The following is a 24,948-nucleotide window of genomic DNA, read 5'->3' as shown; positions in this document are numbered from 1 at the left end:
GGGGGGTTGCCCCATAAATCTGAACAGTAGGAACATGACCATGTATGAACAGGAGGGATGGGGGGAGATGATCTGTCCCCTTTCAGAGTGGGACAGGGATGGGGTCTGAGAAGTGAAAGAGCAGGACATGAGTGGTCCCTGTAGAATGGCCTTCAATCTAAAGCCAAACCAGCCTACAGCTGAATCTAATATTAGTAACAGCTGTCTCTCAGTCCGGTCAACAGTTCCAGACTGTTCCCAGTGTTTGTTGACAGTATCTGGAGCTCTCTCTCTCTCTCTCTCTCCTTCCCCCCCTGTGAAAGCCTGTCTCTGACTTTGAAGCGGTGGCAGTTCCTTCAGGAGCTAACCTGCTTCCCCAACGCTGGATCAGACAGTGAAGAGCTCACTGCTGACAGTTTACAGGGGGTTAGCAGATCCCCTCTGATCTCTTACCTCAGTCAGTCAGAGGTGGGCACAGACTGAGATATTCCCCCACCTCCTCCGGTCTCTCGCTGTCTCTGAAGGTAGGGAGTGGCTGATAATAAACTCCAGCACGGAGTTCAGGTTGGACAGGGTGGGGCAAGCAGTGAGACGTCTGAACAAAACTACACCGGGTCCCTCGATCAGGGAGGGAGCTGAGTGGTGTTGGGAGAGACAGAGGCGGATAGTTTTAATTCGATTTATTTTGTCCCATGGACCTAGGTACAGTGAAAGGTTTTGTTTTGCTGTACAGTACGGGCAGGTTATTACCATACAAAGTGCATTAGGGTCGTAGATCAGAGCAAGGACTACAATGTTACAGATGCAGAGAAGGTGAACTAGGAATGAGATCAACATTAAATGTGGCATTTGAGAGGTCTATTCAGAAGTCTAATGAAAGCAGGGAGGAAGCTGTTCCTGAATATATTTGTACATCTATTCAAATTTTGATATCTTCTGCCCAATGGAAGGGATTGGAAGAGAGTATAAATGGGTGGGAGGGGTCTTTGATGATGTTGGTTGCTCTCCCCAGGCAGTGGGAAGTGTAGACTAGTCAATGGTTGGGAGGCTGGTTTGTGAGATGGAATGGGCTGTTTGCACACTGCCTGTTGTTGTTAAAGTGGTCATGCATGAAGAGACAAACTGCAAAATAAAACAGGAGATACTGAGAATTGGGATGAATTCTGGGAGAAGAAGGTTTATGTGGAGGAAAAGGCCAGCACGGAATTGCTGGGTCGAATAGCCATCAGTGCAATTCGGGTGTAATGAGCAGCTCTGTCAGACACAATCGATGAACTGCAGGTACTAACGGCAGAGAGTTCATCATCACAATCAGGACAAGAACCACAGGGTCAATACTGAGGGAGAGTGCACTATCAAAGGGTCAATACTGAGGGAGAGTGCACTATCAAAGGGTCAATACTGAGGGAGAGTGCACTGTCAAAGGGTCAATACTGAGGGAGAGTGCACTATCAAAGGGTCAATACTGAGGGAGCGTGCACTGTCAGAGGGTCAATACTGAGGGAGAGTGCACTATCAAAGGGTCAATACTGAGGGAGAGTGCACTATCAAAGGGTCAATACTGAGGGAGAGTGCACTATCAAAGGGTCAATACTGAGGGAGAGTGCACTATCAAAGGGTCAATACTGAGGGAGAGTGCACTATCAAAGGGTCAATACTGAGGGAGAGTGCACTATCAAAGGGTCAATACTGAGGGAGTGGGCACTATCAAAGGGTCGATACTGAGGGAGTGGGCACTATCAAAGGGTCAATACTGAGGGAGAGTGCACTATCAAAGGGTCAATACTGAGGGAGTGGGCACTATCAAAGGGTCAATACTGAGGGAGTGGGCACTATCAAAGGGTCAATACTGAGGGAGAGTGCACTATCAAAGGGTCAATACTGAGGGAGCGTGCACTGTCAGAGGGTCAATACTGAGGGAGTGGGCACTATCAAAGGGTCAATACTGAGGGAGAGTGCACTATCAAAGGGTCAATACTGAGGGAGAGTGCACTATCAAAGGGTCAATACTGAGGGAGAGTGCACTATCAAAGGGTCAATACTGAGGGAGAGTGCACTATCAAAGGGTCAATACTGAGGGAGAGTGCACTATCAAAGGGTCAATACTGAGGGAGAGTGCACTATCAAAGGATCAATACTGAGGGAGAGTGCACTATCAAAGGGTCAATACTGAGGGAGAGTGCACTGTCAAAGGGTCAATACTGAGGGAGAGTGCACTGTCAGAGGGTCAATACTGAGGGAGAGTGCACTATCAAAGGGTCAATACTGAGGGAGAGTGCACTATCAAAGGGTCAATACTGAGGGAGAGTGCACTATCAAAGGGTCAATACTGAGGGAGAGTGCACTATCAAAGGGTCAATACTGAGGGAGAGTGCACTATCAAAGGGTCAATACTGAGGGAGTGGGCACTATCAAAGGGTCAATACTGATGGAGTGGGCACTATCAAAGGGTCAATACTGAGGGAGAGTGCACTATCAAAGGGTCAATACTGAGGGAGTGGGCACTATCAAAGGGTCAATACTGAGGGAGTGGGCACTATCAAAGGGTCAATACTGAGGGAGAGTGCACTATCAAAGGGTCAATACTGAGGGAGCGTGCACTGTCAGAGGGTCAATACTGAGGGAGTGGGCACTATCAAAGGGTCAATACTGAGGGAGAGTGCACTATCAAAGGGTCAATACTGAGGGAGAGTGCACTATCAAAGGGTCAATACTGAGGGAGAGTGCACTATCAAAGGGTCAATACTGAGGGAGAGTGCACTATCAAAGGGTCAATACTGAGGGAGAGTGCACTATCAAAGGGTCAATACTGAGGGAGAGTGCACTATCAAAGGGTCAATACTGAGGGAGAGTGCACTATCAAAGGGTCAATACTGAGGGAGAGTGCACTATCAAAGGGTTGATACTGAGGGAGCGTGCACTGTCAGAGGGTCAGTGCTGAGGGAGCAGGCACATCCAGTGGGTCAGTGCTGAGGGAGCGGGCACTGTCAGAGGGTCAATACTGAGGGAGAGTGCACTATCAAAGGGTCAATACTGAGGGAGCGTGCACTGTCAGAGGGTCGGTGCTGAGGGAGCGTGCACTGTCAGAGGGTCAGTGCTGAGTGAGTGGGCACTGTCAGAGGATCAGTGCTGAGGCAGCGTGCACTGTCAGAGGGTCAGTGCTGAGGGAGCAGGCACTGTCAGACGGTCAGTGCTGAGGGAGCGGGCACTGTCAGAGGGTCAGTGCTGAGGGAGCGGGCCCTGTCAGAGGGTCAGTGCTGAGGGAGCAGGCACTGTCAGAGGGTCAGTGCTGAGGGAGTGGGCACTGTCAGAGGGTCAGTGCTGAGGGAGCAGGCACTGTCAGAGGGTCAGTGCTGAGGGAGTGGGCACTGTCAGACGGTCAGTGCTGAGGGAGCAGGCACTGTCAGAGGGTCAGTGCTGAGGGAGCGGGCACTGTCAGAGGGTCAGTGCTGAGGGAGCGGGCACTGTCAGAGGGTCAGTGCTGAGGGAGCAGGCTCTGTCAGAGGGTCAGTGCTGAGGGAGTGGGCACTGTCAGACGGTCAGTGCTGAGGGAGCGGGCACTGTCAGAGGGTCAGTGTTGAGGATGTGGGCACTGTCAGAGGGTCAGTGCTGAGGGAGTGGGCACTGTCAGAGGCACTCCCTCAGCACTAGCCCTCTGACAGTGCCCGCTCCCTCAGCACTGACCCTCCGACAGTGTAGCACTCCCTCAGCACTGACCCTCCGACAGTGTAGCACTCCCTCAGCACTGACCCTCCGACAGTGCGGCACTCCCTCAGCACTGACCCTCTGACAGTGCCCACTCCCTCAGTACTGACCCCTCCAACAGTGTGGCACTCCCTCAGCACTGACCCTCTGACAATGCCCACTCCCTCAGCACTGACCCTCTGACAGTGCCCGCTCCCTCAGCACTGACCCTCCGACAGTGTAGCACTCCCTCAGCACTGACCCTCCGACAGTGTAGCACTCCCTCAGCACTGACCCTCCGACAGTGCGGCACTCCCTCAGCACTGACCCTCTGACAGTGCCCACTCCCTCAGTACTGACCCCTCCAACAGTGTGGCACTCCCTCAGCACTGACCCTCTGACAATGCCCACTCCCTCAGCACTGACCCTCTGACAGTGCCTGCTCCCTCAGCACCAACCCTCAAACAGTGGGCGGCACGGTGGCACAGTGGTTAGCACTGCTGCCTCACAGCGCCAGAGACCCGGATTCAATTCCCGACTCAAGTGACTGTCTGTGTGGAGTTTGCACATTCTCCCCGTGTCTGCGCGGGTTTCCTCCGGGTGCTCCGGTTTCCTCCCACAGTCCAAAGATGTGCAGGTCAGGTGAATTGGCCATGCTAAATTGCCCGTAGTGTTAGGTAAGGGGTAAATGTAGGGGTATGGGTGGGTTGTGCTTCGGCGGGGCAGTGTGGACTTGTTGGGCCGAAGGGCCTGTTTCCACACTGTAAGTAATCTAATCTATAAGTGCGGCACTCCCTCAGCGCTGACCCTCTGACAGTGAGACAATCCCTCAGCATTGACTCTTCAACAATTCGGCAATTCTTCAGTGCAGATCCTCCAAAAGTGCGACACTCACTGACCCTCTGAGGGCACTGTCAGAGGGCCAGTGCTGAGGGAGCGGGCACTGTCAAAGGGTCAGTGCTGAGGGAGCGGGCACTGTCAGAGGGTCAGTGCTGAGGATGTGGGCACTGTCAGAGGGTCAGTGCTGAGGGAGCAGGCACTGTAAGAGGGTCAGTGCTGAGGGAGCGGGCACTGTCAGAGGGTCAGTGCTGAGGGAGCGGGCACTGTCAGAGGGTCAGTGCTGAGGGAGCGGGCACTGTCAGAGGGTCAGTGCTGAGGGAGCAGGCACTGTCAGAGGGTCAGTGCTGAGGGAGCGGGCACTGTCAGAGGGTCAGTGCTGAGGGAGCGGGCACTGTCAGAGGGTCAGTGCTGAGGGAGCGGGCACTGTCAGAGGGTCAGTGCTGAGGGAGCGGGCACTGTCAGAGGGTCAGTGCTGAGGGAGCGGGCACTGTCAGACGGTCAGTGCTGAGGGAGTGGGCACTGTCAGACGGTCAGTGCTGAGGGAGCAGGCACTGTCAGAGGGTCAGTGCTGAGGGAGCGGGCACTGTCAGAGGGTCAGTGCTGAGGGAGCGGGCCCTGTCAGAGGGTCAGTGCTGAGGGAGTGGGCACTGTCAGACGGTCAGTGCTGAGGGAGTGGGCATTGTCAGAGGGTCAGTGCTGAGGGAGTGCCACACTGTTGGAGGGGTCAGTACTGAGGGAGTGGGCACTGTCAGAGGGTCAGTGCTGAGGGAGTGCCGCACTGTCGGAGGGTCAGTGCTGAGGGAGTGCTACACTGTCGGAGGGTCAGTGCTGAGGGAGTGCTACACTGTCGGAGGGTCAGTGCTGAGGGAGCGGGCACTGTCAGAGGGCTAGTGCTGAGGGAGTGCCACACTGTCGGACGGTTCAGTGCTGTGGGAGTGCCTCACTATCGGAGGGTCAGCACTGAGGGAGTCCCGCACTGTCGAAGGGTCAATGCTGAGGGACTGCCACATCTGCCACATTGCCAGAGGGTCAGCACTGAGGGAATGCTACACTTTTGGAGAGTCAGTGCTGAGGGAGTGCTGTACTGTCAGAGGGTCAGTGCTGAGGGAATGCCGCACTGTTGGAGGGTCAGTGCTGAGGGAGTGCCGCACTGTTGGAGGGTCAGTGCTGAGGGAGTGCCGCACTGTCGGAGAATCAGTGCTGAGGGAGTGCTGCACTGTAGGAGGGTCAGTGCTGAGGGAGTGCTGCACTGTTGGAGGGTCAGTGCTGAGGGAGTGCCGCACTGTCGGAGGGTCAGTGCTGAGGAAATGCTGCACTGTCAGAGGGTCAGTGCTGAGGGAGTGCCGCACTGTCAGGGGGGTCAGTGCTGAGGGAGTGCCGCACTGTCGGGGGGGTCAGTGCTGAGGGAGTGCCGCACTGTCGGGGGGGTCAGTGCTGAGGGAGTGCCGCACTGTCGGAGGGTCAGTGCTGAGGGAGTGCCGCACTGTCGGAGGGTCAGTGCTAAGGGAGTGCCGTACTGTCGGAGGGTCAGTGCTGAGGGAGTGCCGCACTGTCGGAGGGTCAGTGCTGAGGGAGTGCCGCACTGTCGGAGGGTCAGTGCTGAGGGAGTGCCGCACTGTCGGAGGGTCAGTGCTGAGGGAGTGCCGCACTGTCGGATATGCAATTCCTTTTCATGATCCCACACAGTCTAATTTTGAAAAACAGGTGGAGATTCCCCATGGCGCCTCTGTCCAGAATTTACCCTTTGGCCAAAATCCCCAGTGAGCTGGAATGATCTTCCCGTTGTTGCTTGTGGGATCGTGCTGTGTGAGATTTGCTCTTTTGTTTCCTTTATTCCAACAGTGCCAACAGTCCACGGCCTATAAAGTAATTTTGTGCATCCTGAGGTTGTGAAAGTGCTTTGTAATTGAAAGCTTCTCTTTTCCTGTCCAGGTCCCTGCAGATCTCGGAAGGTGATCCCAGGCATTCCCGATGGATCCTGATCCCCAGCTGCTGTTGGTGACTGGTATCTCCCAGTTGCTGTATTCTGTGAAACCTTCCTGTTGTTTAATTTACTGCCTGCTCTCGGGTCGTCACAGTCCTTTGTATTTCTGTTCCCACGTGCTCTCTCTGATGCCCTTGGAAGTGCCCTCCCTCGACTCTCCTGAGTACCACCTGCCAGCTTTGGCAAGATATTTAACCACAGCTGCATTCGCCCTCCAGACCAATCCATCTCCTTGCCTGACAAGGAGACACCTTTGGTATCCGGTAATCCCAGTGGATGGCTTGGGGTGTTATGGACCAGGCCTGACCACCCCCCCCCTCCTCAAAACATGTCAAGAAAGTAGCCCAGAGCCCAACTTTGCTCGTTGTTTGAAGCAAGTGGATACTCCAGGAGAGATGTGGCTGGTCAAACCACTTAGTTTTAAACAAAACAGAATTTATTTACATAGTTAATGACCGAAACACAAAGAGAACAGAATACCAAATAATGCAACCTATCCAATATCCCAGTAGGTCATCCCAACTTAATAACGCTGCTCCAAATACTCACAACAACCCCCATAAACCCTCCTTGGCACATAAGGTCGAATCAAATCCAGGGTCTGACAGGAGCGATGTCAGAGAGAGAGGGAGGATCAGCATGGACTTGCTTCTGTGGGTCTAGCAGCTTCACAACTGCCTGTTAATGCCAAACCAAACCAGAGGAGAGCTTACCTGGGAGAACTGTCCCTTTCATTGTACAAGTGTTTTATTTAAAACTTAAAAGCCCTTTGACTGAGGCAGTATCTGTTCGCTATAATCAAACTGGCCTTAAAATCCTTCAAATCCAGACCTTTCGGAATCGCTGCTTTTACAACCTCTCTGAAAAAAATTCCAAGGACAGCCTAACCTTGTTAAAGCAGCAGCTTCATCATGGGAGTCAGACTCTCTCACCATGGGATCAAATCCTGCCATCATGGTGAAATCTGGAATGTGACACTGGTCTCGGTAATGGAAACCAGCATCGTTATTAAATAAAACCCCATCAGGTTCACTAAAGTTCTTCAGAGAAGGAAATCTGCCATCCTTACCTGGTCTGGCCTACAAGCCCCCAGAAATGCAGGCCACTGTAAACTGCTCTCTGAACTGGTCTAGCAAGCTGCTCAGTTGAAGGGCAATTTGTTATGGACAGCCACCGGTGAGAACTTCATACCTTGATAGAAATGGAACTTCCATTAACCTCATTGTGGGTCTACCTACAGCATTTGGACTGCGGCAGTTCACCCCCACCTTCTCCAGGGGCAACCAGGGATGGACAATACATACTGACTCAGCCAGTGACACCAACATCCCATAAACTGATTAATGAAATCCCACCCCAACAATCAGTGGAATTCCAATTAAATTTAAAAAGTCCGGAATTGAAAACTAGTTTAAGTGATAGTGACCATTAAACCATTGTCTACAGTTGAAGACACCCACCTGGGTCACTAATGTTCTTTAGGGAAGGAAATCAACCCTCCTTACCCAGTCTGGCCTACACGTGACTCCAGACCCACAGTGATATGGTTGACTCATAACGCCCTCTGGGCAATAAGTAGCGAGCCACTCATTTCAAGGGCACAGAAATGCTAGGCGCATGGTGGCTCAGTGGTTAGCAACGTCGCCTCACAACGTCAGGGTCCCAGGTTCAATTCCAGCCTTGGGCGACTGTGTGTGTGGAGTTTGCACATTCTCCCCGTGTCTGCGTGGGTTCCCTCCGGGTGCTCCGGTTTCCTCCCACAGTCCCAAAGATGTGCAGGTCAGGTGGGTTGGCCGTGGGAAATGCTGGGTTACAGGGATAAGGTGAGGTGGGTGCAGGTCTGGGTGGGATGCTCTTCAGTGTGGACTCAATGGGCTGAATGGCCTGCTCCCAACCTGTAGGGATTCTATGATTACCAGTGATGCCAACATCCCATGGAATAATTATTTCATAATAACACTGTTCATTTTGTTCTTTTCACATGTAGGTTTCGGTCCATTCCGCCAGCACCTCACCAACCCAAGCTGGGCTGCTGTTCAGGTATTGAGACCAACGCGAGAATATCATTGACCTTCCCTTCGATCTTGGCTCACCGGCTTCAGTGATAACTCATGATCGGAGGGTTGTGGGTTCAAGCCCCAGTTGAGAAACTTGACTGTAAAATCCAGACTGGTGCCTTACGAAGGGAATGTGGTCCGATCAGAGATGCTGCTTTTTCAGACTCAGCAATAAACACTGCTGTCCCCCTCCATGAGAAGTAGGAACAGGAGTAGGCTATTTGGCCCCTCAAGCCTATTCCACCATTCAATAAGGTCATGGCTGATATGACACTCCTCAGGTCCACTATCCTGCCTTTTCCCCAGAACCCCCTGATTCCCCGATTGATCAAGAATCTATTGATCTCAGCCTTAAATTAGAACTCAGCATAGAGTTGCCAAGACTCATAACCCTCTGAGTGAAGAAATTCCTCTTCATCTCCGTCTTAGGTTAGTGCCCCTTTACTCTGAGACTGTTCCCTCTGGTACTAGACTCTCCCATGAGGGGGAACATCTGCTCAGCATTGGCCTTGTCAGTGGTAGCTCAGTTCAATTTCTGGCCAATGGTAACCCCCATTGATAGTGGGAGATTTGGTGATGGTAATGCCGTTGAATGTCAAAGGACAACAGTCTCAGCATTGACCTGTCGAGCTCTTTAAGAATTGTATGTTTCAGTGAGGTCGCCTCTCACTCTCAGGGTGACTGAGAACACAGACACTGTTGCTGTTGTTTAGAGGTTATATCTAGACCAGAAAATCGGGGATGGGGTGGTGCGAATAATGTTCCTGCTCTTTGATTGGATGAGTACCACAGTCTTTCATGTCCACTTTCAAGGGACAAACAAGGTCTGACCTCACCTGAAAAACAGTGCCTCCTGCAGGACTGGAGGTCCCCAGCATTATCCCAAGCCATTGGTCTTTGTGCTCAGGTTTCTGCCCAGGTACTCAGTGAGAGCTGTTTCCACACAGGGGAACGGTTGGGAGCCATTGAAACATTAGAATTAGAAATCCTACCTTATTTGTTTATCTATTTGGCTTCCCAACCTTCCATCTCCACTCATGGTGTGTCACTGAACCTGTTCATCTTGAAGAACATAAAAACCGACAGAACTGCAGGAAATCAGAAACACAAGCAGATATTGCTGGAAAAGCTCAGTGGGTCTGGCAGCATCTGTGGAGAGAAATCAGGTTGTGAAGAAGGGACATTGGATCCAAAACATTAACTGTTTCTCTCTCCACAGATTCTGCCAGACCTGCTGAATTTCCCCAGCACTTTCTGTTTCTGATCTCCAGCCATCCACAAGTGTTTGGTTTCTGTTTGACCTCGCTATTAGAACAGCGAACTGTACAGCACAGGAACAGGCCCTTCGGCCCACGATGTTGTGCTGACCATGATACCGAATGAACCTAATCCCTTCTGTCTGCCCGCGGTCCATATATCTCTCCTGTTGATAGGTGCCACCCTCGTTTCATGGATTGTTCAGGGGTTCAGTTGGGGGAAACATGAGAGGATTGTACTCAGTCCACGGTGCTTGCAGCCAGGATAGCTCCTAACCTTTCAGATCCTGCCATAGTTTTGACAATAAGATGAAATGTTTTTGCTAATTGATGGTACTCCAGGATAACGCGCCTTGTTTTGAAAAGTGACTATCCCCACCTCATTCCCTGCCAGACACTAATCAACGTGGTTCTTCCTTAGTGCCATTCTCCATGGATCTCCCTGTCTCAGTGGAATGAGCACTTCTATCCTGTGACTATTTGGCTACGATGGCATCACAGATGGAATTCTATCTTTGTATTCAGTGCCTCTACAAACCATTCCCTGACCCACAGCTCCTCCACTCTGTACCATTGTGGCTAATCTTCACCCACCCACCCACTCCCCATTTCCCCCTGCTCCCCGCCACCTCCCCCAAAAAAACTCTGTGCCAGTCTCGAACATCAACAACGGAGCATCCATTAGCCTCTGGGGTGCAGAATTTCCAAGGTTCACTGAGTAAGCATGTTCCTCCGATTGGCCTCTTATCCTGAGACTGTGCCCTGGAGTGTTTGATCAGCGGGAATCAGTCTCTACCCCCTGCAGCCCTTTCACAATCTCGTACATCTCAATGAGGTGTCACCGCCCTTTGCCCCTAAACTCTGGAGAACATCAGGCCACGTTGCTGAGCCCATCCTAACTCCAGACAGCTGCCTCCGTACTGCTGCTAACACAACAAACCCTTCCCTGAGATAAGGCCACCCAAGCTGCACATGGTATTCCAGGTGGGATATGGACATTCAGGACAATACATGGATCTGTTACACTGTTTTATACAATCCACAGGAACTAAAGAAATTAGGCTCCGGGGACAAAATCCGGCTGGAAACGGTTGAACTACCTGTTCACTACCAGCGGGTCCGGGAGATACTGAGCAGGATCTGGGAAACCCAACAGCCACAGGTATCTTATCCTGGAAAATTCCCTGGCCCTGCACTGTCCACAGTCACTTTGCTGCCTGTGATCCTCAGTCCCTCTTGCTGACCCTGGGCAGCTGCTGCCTATTTGCATGGTGATTTTGGTTTATAACCTGAAGTGGACAGAGCAGAGCTGAATTCAATCAGAGATCTCAGAGTGAGTCAATCTTCTCCACCAGAGAGAGTGAGTTGACATGAACTGGTGGGTGGTTCCAGCAATGTGAGTGTGCGAGAGAGATAAGATTGTATAAGCAAACGAGTGTGAGAGAACGAATGTGACAGTGAACGTGACAGAGTGCAAGAGTGAGAATGTGTGTGACAGAGCATGGTTGTGAAAGTGATAATGATAGAGATAGTGTGTGTGAAGCTGAGAGGGAGTGTGTAAGACAGAGAGAGAGTGAATGTGGGAGTGTAAATTTGAAAGAATGAATGAGTGTGTGAGAGAATGAAAGTTTGAAGGAGTGTTGAGTGAGAGATGGTGAGTGAGAGAGTGGGAGTGTGGGACTGACATTTTGAAGGGGTGTGAGAGAGACAGTGGGAGTGTGAGAGTGTTTGCATAAACAGCAGGTGAGAAGTGTATGAGCTGAACTGTGATGCATTGGGAGTGAGATTCTGCTGTTAATTGGCCTCAGAAACACAGGCAAGAGGCAAGAGGGTAGCATCGGTCTGATGGTGCCAACGGGTACCATATGTTCACCAGCGAGAATCAGAGAGACACAGGCAGGGATAGAGAACTGGGTAGGACAATAATGGCATGGTTTCACTTTCACTGGGAAAACATTGCAGCATCTGAGTGTGAAGTGATCCCACTCTGTGTCTGGTTTTGTTTAGCTGGCTGTGCATGTCGGAGTAGGAACAGCATCGAAGCTGATCATTCTCGAACAGTGTGCCAGGAACCAGGGATATAAAGATCCTGATGTTTGTGGTTGCTATGCAGCAGGAAGCTGCTGTGTGGATGGAGGGCCTGAGAAGATCGAGTCACTCATCAACATGAGATCTATCTGCAAGAACCTCACTGGACTGGACATTGCTATCATTTATTCCAGGGATGCAGGGAGGTCAGTAACTGTGACAGAAATACCTCAACAGTTTACAGATCCACTGATTCCTACAAGCGCAGCGATGAAATCAACTTCACAACCAGCAAGATATGAGCCAGTTCTGGAATGCACGGCCTGGGAGGGGGGTTATAGAGTCATAGAGCACGGAAACAGACCCTTCGGCCCAACCAGTCCATGCCAAGCTTAATTCCAAACGAATCCAGTCCCACCTGCCTGCTCCTGGCCCATATCCCTCCTAACCTTTCCTATTCGTGTACAAATTTCTTTTAAACATTGTAACTGTGCCCACATCCACCACTTCCTCAGGAAGTTTATTCCACACATGAACACCCTCTGTTTAAAAACGTTGCTCCTCATGTCTTATGTAAATCTCTCTCCTCTCACCTTAACAATGTGTCCCCTAGTCTTGAAATCCTCCATCCCAGGGAAAAGAGAATGATTATTAATGATCTATACCGCTCATTATTTTATAAATTCTATCAGGTCACCACTCAACCTCCTACGCTCCAGTGAAAAAAATCCCAGCGTTTCTTTATAACTCAAACCTTGCATACACAGCAACATCCTGGTAAATCTCTTCTGAACCCTCTCCAGATTAATAATATCCTTCCTATAACAGAGTGACAGGAACTGGACACAGTATTCCAGAAGAGGCCTCACCAATGTCCTGTACAATCTCAACATGATGTTCCAACTCCTACACTCAAAGGACTCAAAGGGAGTTGAGGTGAAACCTCACAGCCTTTAAAAAGAGTTTGACATGTCATAACACAGAGCGCAGGAACATGGCAGCAGAGTAGATTGAGTGTAGCATTGGCAGTGCAGACCCAAGGGCTGAAGGGTCTGCATCTGTGAGATACTAGATTATAAATTGAGACCAAACACTACCCCATCCCCACAGGTAGGCTAAAGGTACAAACTCTCATGTGAAGAGTGAGTGGGTAATCTCAGAGATTTTACTGTGTGACTCCACTTGGGTATCAGCTCCTTCAACATCTGGGAAGAGGTTAACCTCTGAACAGTGATTACCTTCTCCCATTTAAATAACAGACACAGACCTCTGTCCCATCCCCAAATGGTGGAATCACAGACCCCCGTCCCATCACCGTGTGGGGGAATCACAGACACAGACCCCCGTCCCGTCACCGTGTGGGGGAATCACAGACACAGACCCCCGTCCCGTCCCCGTGTGGTGGAATCACAGACACAGACCCCCGTCCCATCACCGTGTGGGGGAATCACAGACACAAACCCCCGTCCCGTCACTGTGTGGGGGAATCACAGACACAGACCCCCATCCCGTCCCCGTGTGGTGGAATCACAGACCCCCGTCCCATCACCGTGTGGGGGAATCACAGACACAGACCCCCATCCCGTCCCCGTGTGGTGGAATCACAGACCCCCGTCCCATCACCGTGTGGGGGAATCACAGACACAAACCCCCGTCCCATCACCGTGTGGGGGAATCACAGACACAGACCCCCGTCCCATCACCGTGTGGGGGAATCACAGACACAGACCCCCGTCCCGTCACTGTGTGGGGGAATCACAGACACAGACCCCCGTCCTGTCACCGTGTGGGGGAATCACAGACACAAACCCCCGTCCCGTCACTGTGTGGGGGAATCACAGGCACAGATCTCGTCCCATCACCGCGTGGGGGAAATCACAGACACAGACCTGTCCTGTCACCATGAGGGGGAATCACAGACACAGACTCCCGTCCAGTCACTGTGGGGGGGGGGGAATCACAGACCCCCCCTCCTCCCATCCTGCCAGAAATCTCACACAGTTGCATTCTATTCTTTACTAATGAGCCTCAAGACCTTTCCTGGTGATGGTTAATATTCCAAGGTTGATTTGGTGGCAGGGAATAGAAACCATTCAGTTGTGAGTAGGGAACCTCTGGATATAAAGAAGTTCCATGCCTAAAACTGGGGGACGCTTGTGGTGCAGTGGTAGTGCCCTTACCCCTGGACCTGGAGGCCTGGTTTTGTGTCCCATCTGCTCCAGGTGGTGGTAATAAGATTTCTGAACAAGTTGATTTGTGGAAATTATCTCAGTGTCTGGAATCCAGAAACAACTTGAGATGAACCCATGTCTATTGTCTCCAGTGTAAAGTGCTAAAGTACACATGACCCACACCAGGGGACCGCAACATGTTGACTTACTTTGAAATGCTTACCTGAGGATGTTCAATTGACTTTTAAATGAAACATCTTTTTCAGGTATCTTTGTGAATATGCTTATTACCTTTCGTTATACCATGGTAACCAGAAAGCTGCTTTTATTCACATCCCTCGGCTGAGCAATGGACTGACAGTGGAACAGCTGGGAAAGGCTCTCTGGATGATTCTACAGGAACTGCTGCACCAACTGGACACCCAGAGAGAACCGTCAGTTTTGTGAACGATGCGGTGTCATACAGCACGGAAGCAGACCCTTCGGTCCAACTCGTCCATGCCTACCAAGATTCCCAAACTGAACTAGTCCCGTTTGTCTGCGTTTGGCCCATATCCCTTTATATCCTTCCTATCCATGTCTGGATGCCTTTTAAATATTGTAATTGTGTTGACCTCCACCACTTCCTCTGGCAGTTCATTCCATACATGCACCACCCGTGTGTGTGAAACTGTTACCCCCTTTGTCCCTTTTAAATCTTTTCCCTCTCGCCCTAAACCTATGCCCCTCTAGTTGTGAACTCCCCCCACCCCTGCTTAAAGACTCTCCCTCCATCCTGAATCCACACCAGTGTGAACAGGTCTCATGTTGGTTTTGCTGTCTCCTTGCTCTCACGGGACCCCTGAAACCTCGAGGCTACATCGCAAGTTGTCCCTTTTGTTATTCTGTCTCGGAATGTGGTTGTTGGTCCTCCCTAATTGCCCTGCAATCAGTAACTTTCTGGAGCCACTAAAACACAGATGTTTCCTTAGCCGCCTGGAGTCCCATTTTGGGCAGGACAGCAGATTTCCCTCCCTAAAGAGCATTAGTGACAGGAGGGTCAGACTAGAGTTATAGAGATGTACAGCACAGAAACAGACCCTTCGGTCCAACCCGTCTATGCCGACCAGATATCCCAACCCAATCTAGTCGCACCTGCCAGCACCCAGCCCATCTTATTCATACACCCATCCTGATGCCTCTTAAACGTGGAAATTGTACCAGCCTCCACCACTTCCTCTGGCAGCTCATTCCATACCCAGCCTTTCCCTGAAGTAATGCCACAGGATCACTTACCTGGTGGGTGGTGGGGGAAGGGGCTAATGCCTCATCAAACAGCACCACATTCCCCCAAGACACCAATGCGCTGGGTTACACGCCCAACTTTCTCCCGCCATTCTGATATAGAGGGGAGAGTTCCCAACGTCGTCAGTGTTGATATTATCGAATGAATTGTGCTGTTTTACAAGTCAAACAGTTAACTTTCTGTGCTGATTGTGGCTTGAGGGAAGGGATCAAAATACCTCCAATTACTTGGATTGAAGGCGTGAATACTGGTCATGGTCAGAGTTTTTACAGCATTGAAAGAGCTCCGTGGTCGCCCATTATTGGGAGGATATGACTAAGCTGGAGAGCGTTCGGAAGAGATTTACCACAATGTTGGCCCATATGGAGAGCTTGAGTTATATGGATAGGCTGGGAGTCCTACCACAGGACCATAGGAGGTTGAGTGGTCGCCTTAAAGAAGTTTATAGGATCATGAGGGGTATAGTGTTAATAGTTGGTGTCTTTTCTCATAGGATGGGAGACTAGGGGCATTTTTTTACAGTGAGAGCTACTTAGAGAAGTTTTATTTTATTTTATTTTAAGATTAGACTCCATACAGTGTGGAAACAGGCTGTTCGGCCTAACAAGTCCACACCAAACCTCCGAAGAGTAACCCACCCAGACCCATTTTCCCCCTGACTTAACACTTTGGGCAATTTAGCACGGCCAATTCACCTAACCTGCATATCTTTGGATTGTGGGAGGTAACCCACGCAAACACAGAGAGAACGTGCAAACTCCAAACGGACACTCACCCGAGGCTGGAATTGAACTCGAGTCCCTAGTGCTGTGAAGCATCAGTGCTAACCACTAAGCCATTTTTCCAGAAGGTGATTTGTGTGGAGTGAACTTCCTGAGGAAGTGGTGAATACGGGCACATTTGAAAGGCACTTAGATAAGTACATAAACAGGAAAGGCTTGGAGGGATATGAACCAGGAGCAAGCAGGGGGGACTACTTTAGTTTGGGATTAGGGTCGGCATGGAATAGTTGGACCGAAGGGTCTATTTCTATGCTGTATGTCTATATTCTATTCCCATTTTCCAACATTATTTCATAGCCTTATATTCATTGGCATTTCAAATGTTCATCTAAATATTTCTGAAATGCCTTAAGGGCTCCCACTTTGATTAGATTAGATTACAGTGTGGAAACAGGCCCTTCGGCCCAACAAGTCCACACCGACCCGCCGAAGTGCAACCCACCTTACATCTACCCCTTACCTAACACTACGGGCAATTTAGCATGGCCAATTCACCTGACCTGCACATCTTTGGAGTGTGGGGGTAAACTGGAGCACCCGGAGGAAACCCACGCAGACACGGGGAGAATGTGCAAACTCCACACAGTCAGTCGCCTGAGGCGGGAATTGAACCCGGGTCTCTGGCGCTGTGAGGCAGCAGTGCTAACCACTGAGCCACCCACTTCTACCAGTCTTACAGGCAGGGAGTTCCAGATACCCACCATCCTCTGGGTGGAAATGGTTTTCCTCAAATTGTCTCCAGATTGCCTGCTTTTTACCTAATTAATGACCCCTTGTGCTGAGGGGAACGTTTCTGTCTGTACCCCTCAGAAGTTAGTACACCTCAATCCGATCTCCACTCAGCCTTCTCTGAGGGGAAACAGCCCCAGCCTATCTGGCCTCTCTTCAGAGCTGGTGTGTAAATTACTAACTGCTTACATTAAAAAAAGTGTTGAACTTTGCTCCAAATACTTGATTGTCAAACTTCAAACAGTCAGATGGAAATAAGGTGATGCCAAAAAAGGAACTGCTTGGCTTGAGACTGTTAGAGGATTAAAAGATTTTGCCAGTTAATACTTAAAGAACTCGTATGAACATGTTAAACAAATATTATTGGAGGGGGAGAGTGGAGATTCCACTCTCGGATGGTACATCAGGTAGCTGAGGTCTAGATTTAAATTCATGACAGGGGAATCACTGACTGAACTAGCATTTATTGTCCAAACCTCATTGCCCCAGAAAATGTTGCTACATTTGGTCTCTGCTCTGCACTCAGTTGGGCTCAAGTATATTTGACAATTCCACATGCAGCTGTAGAGGAACATTGAAGGCATTAACCCCAGCAGGGCACAAGGTAAGCACTGCCGCCGGGACTCACCTTCATTCAAATTGTGTGGAGTTGGCATGTTTTCCCCATGCCCACGTGGGTTTCCTCTGGGTGCTCCAGTCCAAAGATTAGGTTAGATTCTCTACAATGTGGAAACAGGCCCTTCGGCCCAACCAGTCCACACCGACCCTCCAAAGAGTAACCCACCCAAACCCATCCCCCTCTGACTAACACACCTAACACTACGGGCAATTTAGCATGGCCAATTCACCTGGCCTGCACATCTTTGGACTCTGGGAGGAAACCACGCAGACATGGGGAGAATGTGCAAACTCCACACAGACAGCCACCCAGGGCTGGAATTTTACCTGGGTTCCTGGTGCTGTGAGGTAGCAGTGCTAACCACTGAGACCCCCTAAAGATGCGCAGGTTAGGGTGGACCGGCCATGCTAAATTGCTCCATTGTGTCTAGGGATGTGCAGGTTAGGCCATGGGAAATGCAGGGTTACAGGGAGAGGGCAGGGATGCTCTTCAGAGGGGTAGTGTGAACCTGATGGGCAGAATGGCTTGCTCCCACACGATAGGGATTTTATTTTAAAGAAAAAGCAATAAGTAGGAAGACCCCCCCCACAGAGACACAGACACACACACGCACACACGCAGAGACACAGACACTCGCACAGAGACACAGACACACACACGCACACACGCAGAGACACAGACACTCGCACAGAGACACAGACACACAGACGCACACACAAAGAGACGCAGGCACGCGCGCACACACACACACACACAAAGAGACACAGACACACGCGCGCGCACACACACACACACACACACACACACAAAGAGACACAGACACACGCGCGCACACACACACACACACACACACACACACACACACACAAAGAGACACAGACACACGCACACACACAAAGGATCAAACGTCAGATATTTTTTGCATACAGATTTTATTTAACTTAAATCTTGTCCTGTAACTACTAGAAAAAAGCCAAGTAAGAAGAAACCTAGAATTGCTTTAGCTTCAGCCAGTCAAAATAGACAAGGTTTTTTTTCTTTTTTTCCTCTTGAATGAAAAGATTCCATAATATATCGAAATAACAGGAATAAATCCTTACAACAGAATATACAAAACATTTGAATTTTTTTTAACCAACAAATCAAAATCTCCATATAAACACAGGAATTGTATGAATAATTTACACACAGCAAGTCATTCTCTTTTATTTAACAAATTGGCCATCTTTTTACTGCTCCATTTTAAAAAAAAATTCATTTACTAAACAACTGGTGGGGTAGGGAAAGTAGGAAACCCATCTTTGCAATATGCCATCTAAAGTGTTCACTTTTCCCTCCTGGAGGTAGTAATAATCTCTAGCCAGCCTTAACCTATTTAGTGACAGCACTGAACTGTACAATCAGTGTTTCTGGACCTTTTAAATACATGAGGACACACAATCTGCAGGTCTGGGGCACACCACCAGGGTGTAGATTCAGAGATCGCCGATGTCCGCTCATTTCTGCACCCCTCTTATTTTCCAGCAAGACTCGGCCAGAATTTTAAAAATAAAACCTACAGCCTTGCCTGGCTGACCCCAACGAAAAGGGGGGAAAAAAACAAGACACTTTGTTAATGTCTGTTCCAGACGAGTAAACTTGGAATTGCTCTCCTGTTGTCTGTGGGGTCACAAAATGCAAACTTCCCTCATTTCAACCTGAACTTAAGAGGTGAAAAAAAAAAGCAACAGCGAAACCAAGAGTCTATCCAGCTCAGTGTCTCAGCTGTTGCTGCTCTCACTTACATTTCAGTCTCCATATCCCTCACACCACAATCAGGACCTTCCTGGATAGCTGATAGAAAACCAGTGCTTTCTCACCCCAAACTGAAACTGAAAACCCCAAGACTCATGCTTCATACAAGGAAAGGAAGGAGCAGAAATTCCCCAGCTGTATTTTTGTTTAAAAAAACACTGGGGATCAGAGAAACGTGCCCTAGCTTTGTCAGTTATTGGGAGTCCTGGTTGTCTATGGTCAGAGTCCCTGTACGCACTGCAGCATCTGACTGTCCCCCACAGATACTCAGGAACCGAACCGAGCACCGAGTGTGAAGATTCTAGAAAATGCACCGAATTTTGATTGTGCTGGGTAGGCCTCCCTGTCAAGACTATAATTGGAACACCCACTAAAAACCATCAGCCCACACCCACCCACCTTCCTCGTTAGCCTCAGCTGTTCTGGAACATTAAAGCAGCTTGTTCAGGTGTCGTACCAGCTTGTTGGGAGGTTTGGTAGAAACAATAAACTGATGTTGCAAGAACCCAGGTCACCTTTATTATCTTAAAACCCTTCCAATATTCTTGTGTGGAGTCCCCGCCCACTCTGAGGAGACCACAGCCCATCGGACAAGTGACTTGACAATGTCATGGATACCACACTGTGATTGGTTGACCTGCTTTTGGGCACCACGTTTGCCAATTCAGGTTTGATTATCAGCAGGTCGGGCCTCCTGGGGGTTCCCCTCTCTATTCCACCAGCACACCGCATCCCCTGTGTCCATCCCACCTTGTGTCAGTGCCAACAGGTGCCACTATCAATGCCCATCCCTACTTCACCCAAACACGACATGCCAAGTCAGGAAAGCTGGACTGAGTTCCGTGCCCAACACCCACCTGCACACCCCCCTCCAGCTCTAGTCCATGAGGGCAGAGGTCAAATGCAATGCCAACTGCCCCCCCCCATCCCTTCCATGCCAAAGGCACTTTTCATTTTGGCAGCACTGGTACTCAGCTGGCCTCTACTCACCCACAATGGGCACAACACCCTGGCATTCTCTGCCCTGGCAGAGCTCTGGCTTTGAATCAGAAAAGACCACACACAGCAACAAAAATAATTAATTATGAAACATACCCGTAAACTACCAGCAACAATGAATTCTGAACAGTTCACTTTGCCCTGGATTTTAGCAGATCAGAGAATGTTGTTTCAGCAACATACAACAGCCCCCCACTGTGCTAAAACACAGGAGAATCACACACCTTCCCGTGTATTATCTGCACCTCCCACTTTATAAGATTTGCTCCAATCTGTTCCCTTAGTTGCACTTAAAGCTTGAGAATGATTCACACCAAAGTCATCCAGTAGCCTAACAGAGAGGTGGAGGGGGGGAAAAAAGAGTGAGAGAGAGAGAGAGAGAGAGAGAGAGAGAGAGAGAGAGAGAGAGAGAGAGAGAGTGTGGGTGTAGGTCGGGGGAGTTATTCGGATTCCCAGTGACAGCACTATGCCTTGACAGTAACTCTGAATTCAGCTACTCTGCTGAGTCCAAGGGACGAGAATCCCCAGTTGGAATACAACAGGGACTGGGGGAATAACTCCATCCTGAAGATGGGCAAACAAGACAGACATTTTTTTGGTGGGGAGAGAGTTGTGGGGAAGCATTCTTCCTGATCCCAAAGTTGAATCCGAAGTCACTCACTGAGGAACGGTGCTTATGAGGGTGTGTGTCAGATTCTCCTGTCCCTCTTGGTTGAACGTGGACAGTGTAGAAGTAAGGAAGGGAGAAGAGTGGAACCCAAAGTTTGGTGTGACTATTGCCCGTTTTAACACCAACTGCACTGACCAATCGCAGTATCACAGGCCCCTGTATCATATAGCAATGCAATAAACCCATTCTAATAGGATCAACCAGATTGGAGTTAGACAAGGCATTACCCTTGTAAAAAAATTCCAAAACAACCATTAAACTATCGGACAACACTTCAAAAGTGTATTACATAATATTTTTGGACAAAACCAAATTAGTTTGCTGGACCACGTTGGCATTTACCTTGATGTATCCCTTTAGTTTGGCCTGATATACATCAAGATGATTGTTTTTGTTACAAAAAAATTCTGAAAAGAATCTCCTCCACACACATTTTCCTTAACCACCTGCTAATGCTCCCAAGTTCTTTCTGAGATTTTTATTACAATGAAATGAAATCAATGGTGATATACTCTAAGCTGCTACTTAGAGTCAGGCCATGTCTCAGTGAATAGACTGCAGCTGGTTGTCACCGGAATTCAATCAATGCAGGTGATCAGAGGAACTGATCAGACAATAGATGCATCCCTAAAATCCAACTTTCACTACAGACTGAGCCCACCTGAAGAGGTGCTACTGTGTACACAAAGCTCATTCCCTCAGTGGCTGAGTCTATGCTCTAGTGGTATTCCTTCAGGTCGTTAACCTAACCCTATAACCTTGTCCTAATGCAAATATGTCAGGCCCATCAGGACCAGACACACTCCACAAACCCAAGAACAGCTGGAACAACACTAAGATGAAAAGAATGACTGTTCTAAAACGGGTCAAGTGCTTACAATGGAACGAAGTCCAACTATAGACTGCGAGGGCATCAATTCTGGTCTGCTTATGAACCAGGGTGTCAATGTATACACTGACAAGGCGAGAGAGGGAGACTCCATTTGTACCTGACCAAACACAAGCTGGGCTCAGTTTCAGCAATGGAAGATCATCTTTATTTCAGTAGCAGCTTGGGCACATGGACTGAGCAGCATGGGTAATTGGTGTAACAGAGCGGTGTGATTTGGGGTTGACCCTATGATAACTGTGATATCCACCAGGCTTGCAACTGCAGACAACTCTCACTTTGCTCTCCACATCAGCAGCGTCACTCCCACCATCTGCGGGTTCGAACTTTGGTCTGTTATATTGTGCAGTTTTGCGGTGGGACAGGACATTCCCTCTCGCTATGCATTTCTGGTTTGCAATAGCCGTTACGATCAATTTGATTTCTGAAGCGTGTATTAATGGGAAGCTGGAAACAACACACTGCAAATACACAGAGTATTGGCAAGAGCGCGCCAGTATCTACAGCTCAAAACTGGCACTAACTGTCACATAACTCCAACACAGTTTCTATTTGGTCACTGCAGTCAGTAATAGTTGGCATGTTGCAATATGAGCACAATGTTTCATTTCTGGGTGACTGGGCCAGTCAGGAACCTCCTGCTCCCAACTCCCTGTCTATAATATCTGGGTTGGGTGACTCCGTTCACTATTCTAATCTGATATCGTCCCAGTTTGGCCGTACCTCGGGCTCCACGTATCGAGGGCCTGCTCTTGCAGATGGGTTGTTAAATCTAGAACTTGGTGTCTGTTGGCAAAAACAATTGATCACCAATACTAAACTGTGTGTGGCAGCCCAGTGCTCAGGAATCACTCTCTGCCTCCTTTTGCTCTCCGTCACCGCTAAACATGTTGCCTCTAGGACGTCTTCTCCACCAGATACCCTTAGCAATGTTCCAGCGGGTGGCCGGACGTGCGTTCCAGCGTGTGTTTGATTGCAGAGGCATCGTAACCAAGCCCCTCCTGGTGAAGGCACAATCCAGCATGGGTGATGGGCACAGTGAGCCCTGACCAACCAACCCCAGTCTCTGTACCTCACTGGGGCACGGGGAGGGGGCAAGCTGCAATACTTGCATTCCCCACCCCAGGGATCAGCTAACCAGATCGCAATTGGGAGCCCAGTGTCGGTCCTTTTTGGAATTACAGACACTTCCATCTTCAACCAGGGATAAGATCCACCTGAAATCAGATTGGCTGTGCCATTCCTGCACGTGATCACACTGGGGGAAGAGGAGGTGGCCTTCCTCTGCTGACACAGACTTACTTCCAGCCATTTGCAGCGTCCATTCTGCTGACACCCATTCCAATGTCACAGGACTGACACCCAACTCCCTCTCAGATTCTGACAAAAGGTCATCGCTCCTGAGACGCTAACTCTGCTTCTCTCTCCAGGGAGGCTGCCCTGCCCTGCCCTGCCCTGCAGAGTATTTTCATTTCAGATTTCCAGCATCTTGAGTGTCCTGCTTTGGTTCCTCACACCGACCCCTCCTGGGCTGCCTTTTCAAGGCCTGGACCAAACACACAGACTATTGATCCCACCAATATCATCAGCCTCATTAATCCACCCCTGCTACACGTGAGCCTTCTCTTACACTGAAAGCTAATTTGACACCTTGGGTAGAAACCTCTTTAAAGTTAAAGTAAGAGGTCAGTGTTAGTGTTTTCGGGTGTCAGAGTGTCCATGTCATGACCACATCGCTATATATAGCTTCATTCTGAACCATCTCCTTCAGCTGTCAGGCTGCTCTTTCAGCCCGTCTATGCTGGACCTGACACTACATTGTACTGAACAAATATCATGTCTCTCTCTACTCCTGAACAGGAAGGAGAGATATGTTGGGGACGGGGTGAGGGGGGAAACGCTGTTAATGCAAACACAACCCTTTAGCTACAAACCATCCTGTAAGTGGACGCCAGACCTGCTCTCAATGTACCAGAAGCTACAGCTTTTGGAAAGGTTTGAGGCTCTGTGCAAGGATGAAGGGTCATCAGATTTTGAAGGCGGGTTGGTTTTCCACCCAGGCTCCCTGAAACATGGGTCCCACTGAGAAATCAACCCCTCAAAACACTCGCTTTCAAGGACCCTTCGAATTTAACAGAGATCAGGGCTCTCTCCGACGCTACAGACAACCTTGGTCGGTCCCATTACAAAGGTCAGACAACATCACACACATTTCCTAAAGTCAGTCACAAAAACAGTAAAAGTCAGTGAAGTGCTTTCAATGATCTACACAGTTGCTAAGATGGCTTCAAACTTGGTTAGTGATTTTTAAAAACTTTCTTTTCTCTCTCTTTCAAATACAGATCAATGAAATTGTAAAGCAGACAGTTTTACAAACATTTGTAACTAGCTGTGAGCTGAGGGTCTATGGCTATGTGATATGTGCGACGCAGGGGGAGATCAGGAGGTCACCAGGTTTGTGTACAAATTCTACTTTCAGGGCCCTACACCAAATGCACTGACAACTGATCCCACAAACCCCACGTATTATCAGCAGCCTCATTAATCCACCTACAGGTTCCTCTATCTTTCTCTCTGAATGTCAACTGAAGCCCCACTTGATTCACCTGTGCGATACTGAAAAATAGTTTCACCAATTCTGGTCTTGCCCAAATCCCTGCCAGTCCTTCCCTGAAGATGCCAATTCTTGCCTAGGTACATTCTCACTGGGAGTGGGCCTGAGCACTTACGGTTCCTGACGCAGTCGGTGAGGGCAGGGATGGGTTAGGCGATGTAGGAGGGCATCACAAGGCTGTGAAAACAAACTCTTCCATGTGAATCCTGCCCTAACCCCAAACACCAACACATAAGGGCCTGGAGGGGGCTAACACTGCATCCTGATTTCTCTCAGTGGTGTCTTGCTCCAATGAACCTCCATCAAACCCGCTCAGCAGCAAAAACAAATGTAAAAACAAAACAGTTTCAATACCGGGCTCACTGCAAAACTACAAATGCATATTTAATATATTCAGGAATGAGCTAGACAGCCTGAGCCCTTAGGGGGAAAGACACACTTGAGTTTAATTTCACAGTTAGTGTCCTGGAGATTAATGGTTAAATTCACCAACTCGTTTTGGGACTGATGGCCATTTCCACATTGGACGCACAGTTGGAACGGTCTGATTTACCCCGAAACAGCTTCT

At 49.4% G+C, this 24,948-nt stretch overlaps 2 protein-coding genes across 2 annotated transcripts in view; one reads left to right on the top strand and one right to left on the bottom strand.

The window, feature by feature from the left end:
* fam169b (family with sequence similarity 169 member B) overlaps positions 1–482 on the bottom strand; it is a 43,594-nt gene extending 43,112 nt beyond the window's left edge. Inside the window, exon 1 of the mRNA XM_072552912.1 lies at positions 433–482. The gene's annotated coding sequence lies outside the window, so the exon portion shown is untranslated. The remainder of the gene's footprint in view (positions 1–432) is intronic.
* On the top strand, positions 146–16,991 carry LOC140458328 (pyroglutamyl-peptidase 1-like). Its single transcript, XM_072552717.1, has 6 exons — positions 146–242; positions 438–503; positions 8,475–8,527; positions 10,846–10,962; positions 11,808–12,034; positions 14,266–16,991. The coding sequence occupies exons 1-6, from the start codon at positions 146–148 to the stop codon at positions 14,444–14,446; spliced, it is 741 nt and encodes a 246-aa protein (XP_072408818.1). The 3' UTR covers positions 14,447–16,991.
* Positions 16,992–24,948: the final 7,957 nt, after the last annotated feature.

The sequence above is a fragment of the Chiloscyllium punctatum genome, chromosome 33 (assembly GCF_047496795.1).
Source record: "Chiloscyllium punctatum isolate Juve2018m chromosome 33, sChiPun1.3, whole genome shotgun sequence".
NCBI lineage: Eukaryota > Metazoa > Chordata > Chondrichthyes > Orectolobiformes > Hemiscylliidae > Chiloscyllium > Chiloscyllium punctatum.
The sequence above is the reverse complement of the archived record's forward strand: the minus strand, read 5'-3'. Positions and strand labels throughout refer to the sequence as shown.

Coding starts and splice junctions, on each gene's coding strand:
- LOC140458328 (XM_072552717.1), top strand. CDS start 146: ATGGCCTTCAATCTAAAGCCAAACCAGCCTACAGCTGAATCTAATATT. Junction 8,528..10,845: donor CAAGCTGGGCTGCTGTTCAG/GTATTGAGACCA, acceptor TACAATCCACAG/GAACTAAAGAAATTAGGCTC. Junction 10,963..11,807: donor GGGAAACCCAACAGCCACAG/GTATCTTATCCT, acceptor GGTTTTGTTTAG/CTGGCTGTGCATGTCGGAGT.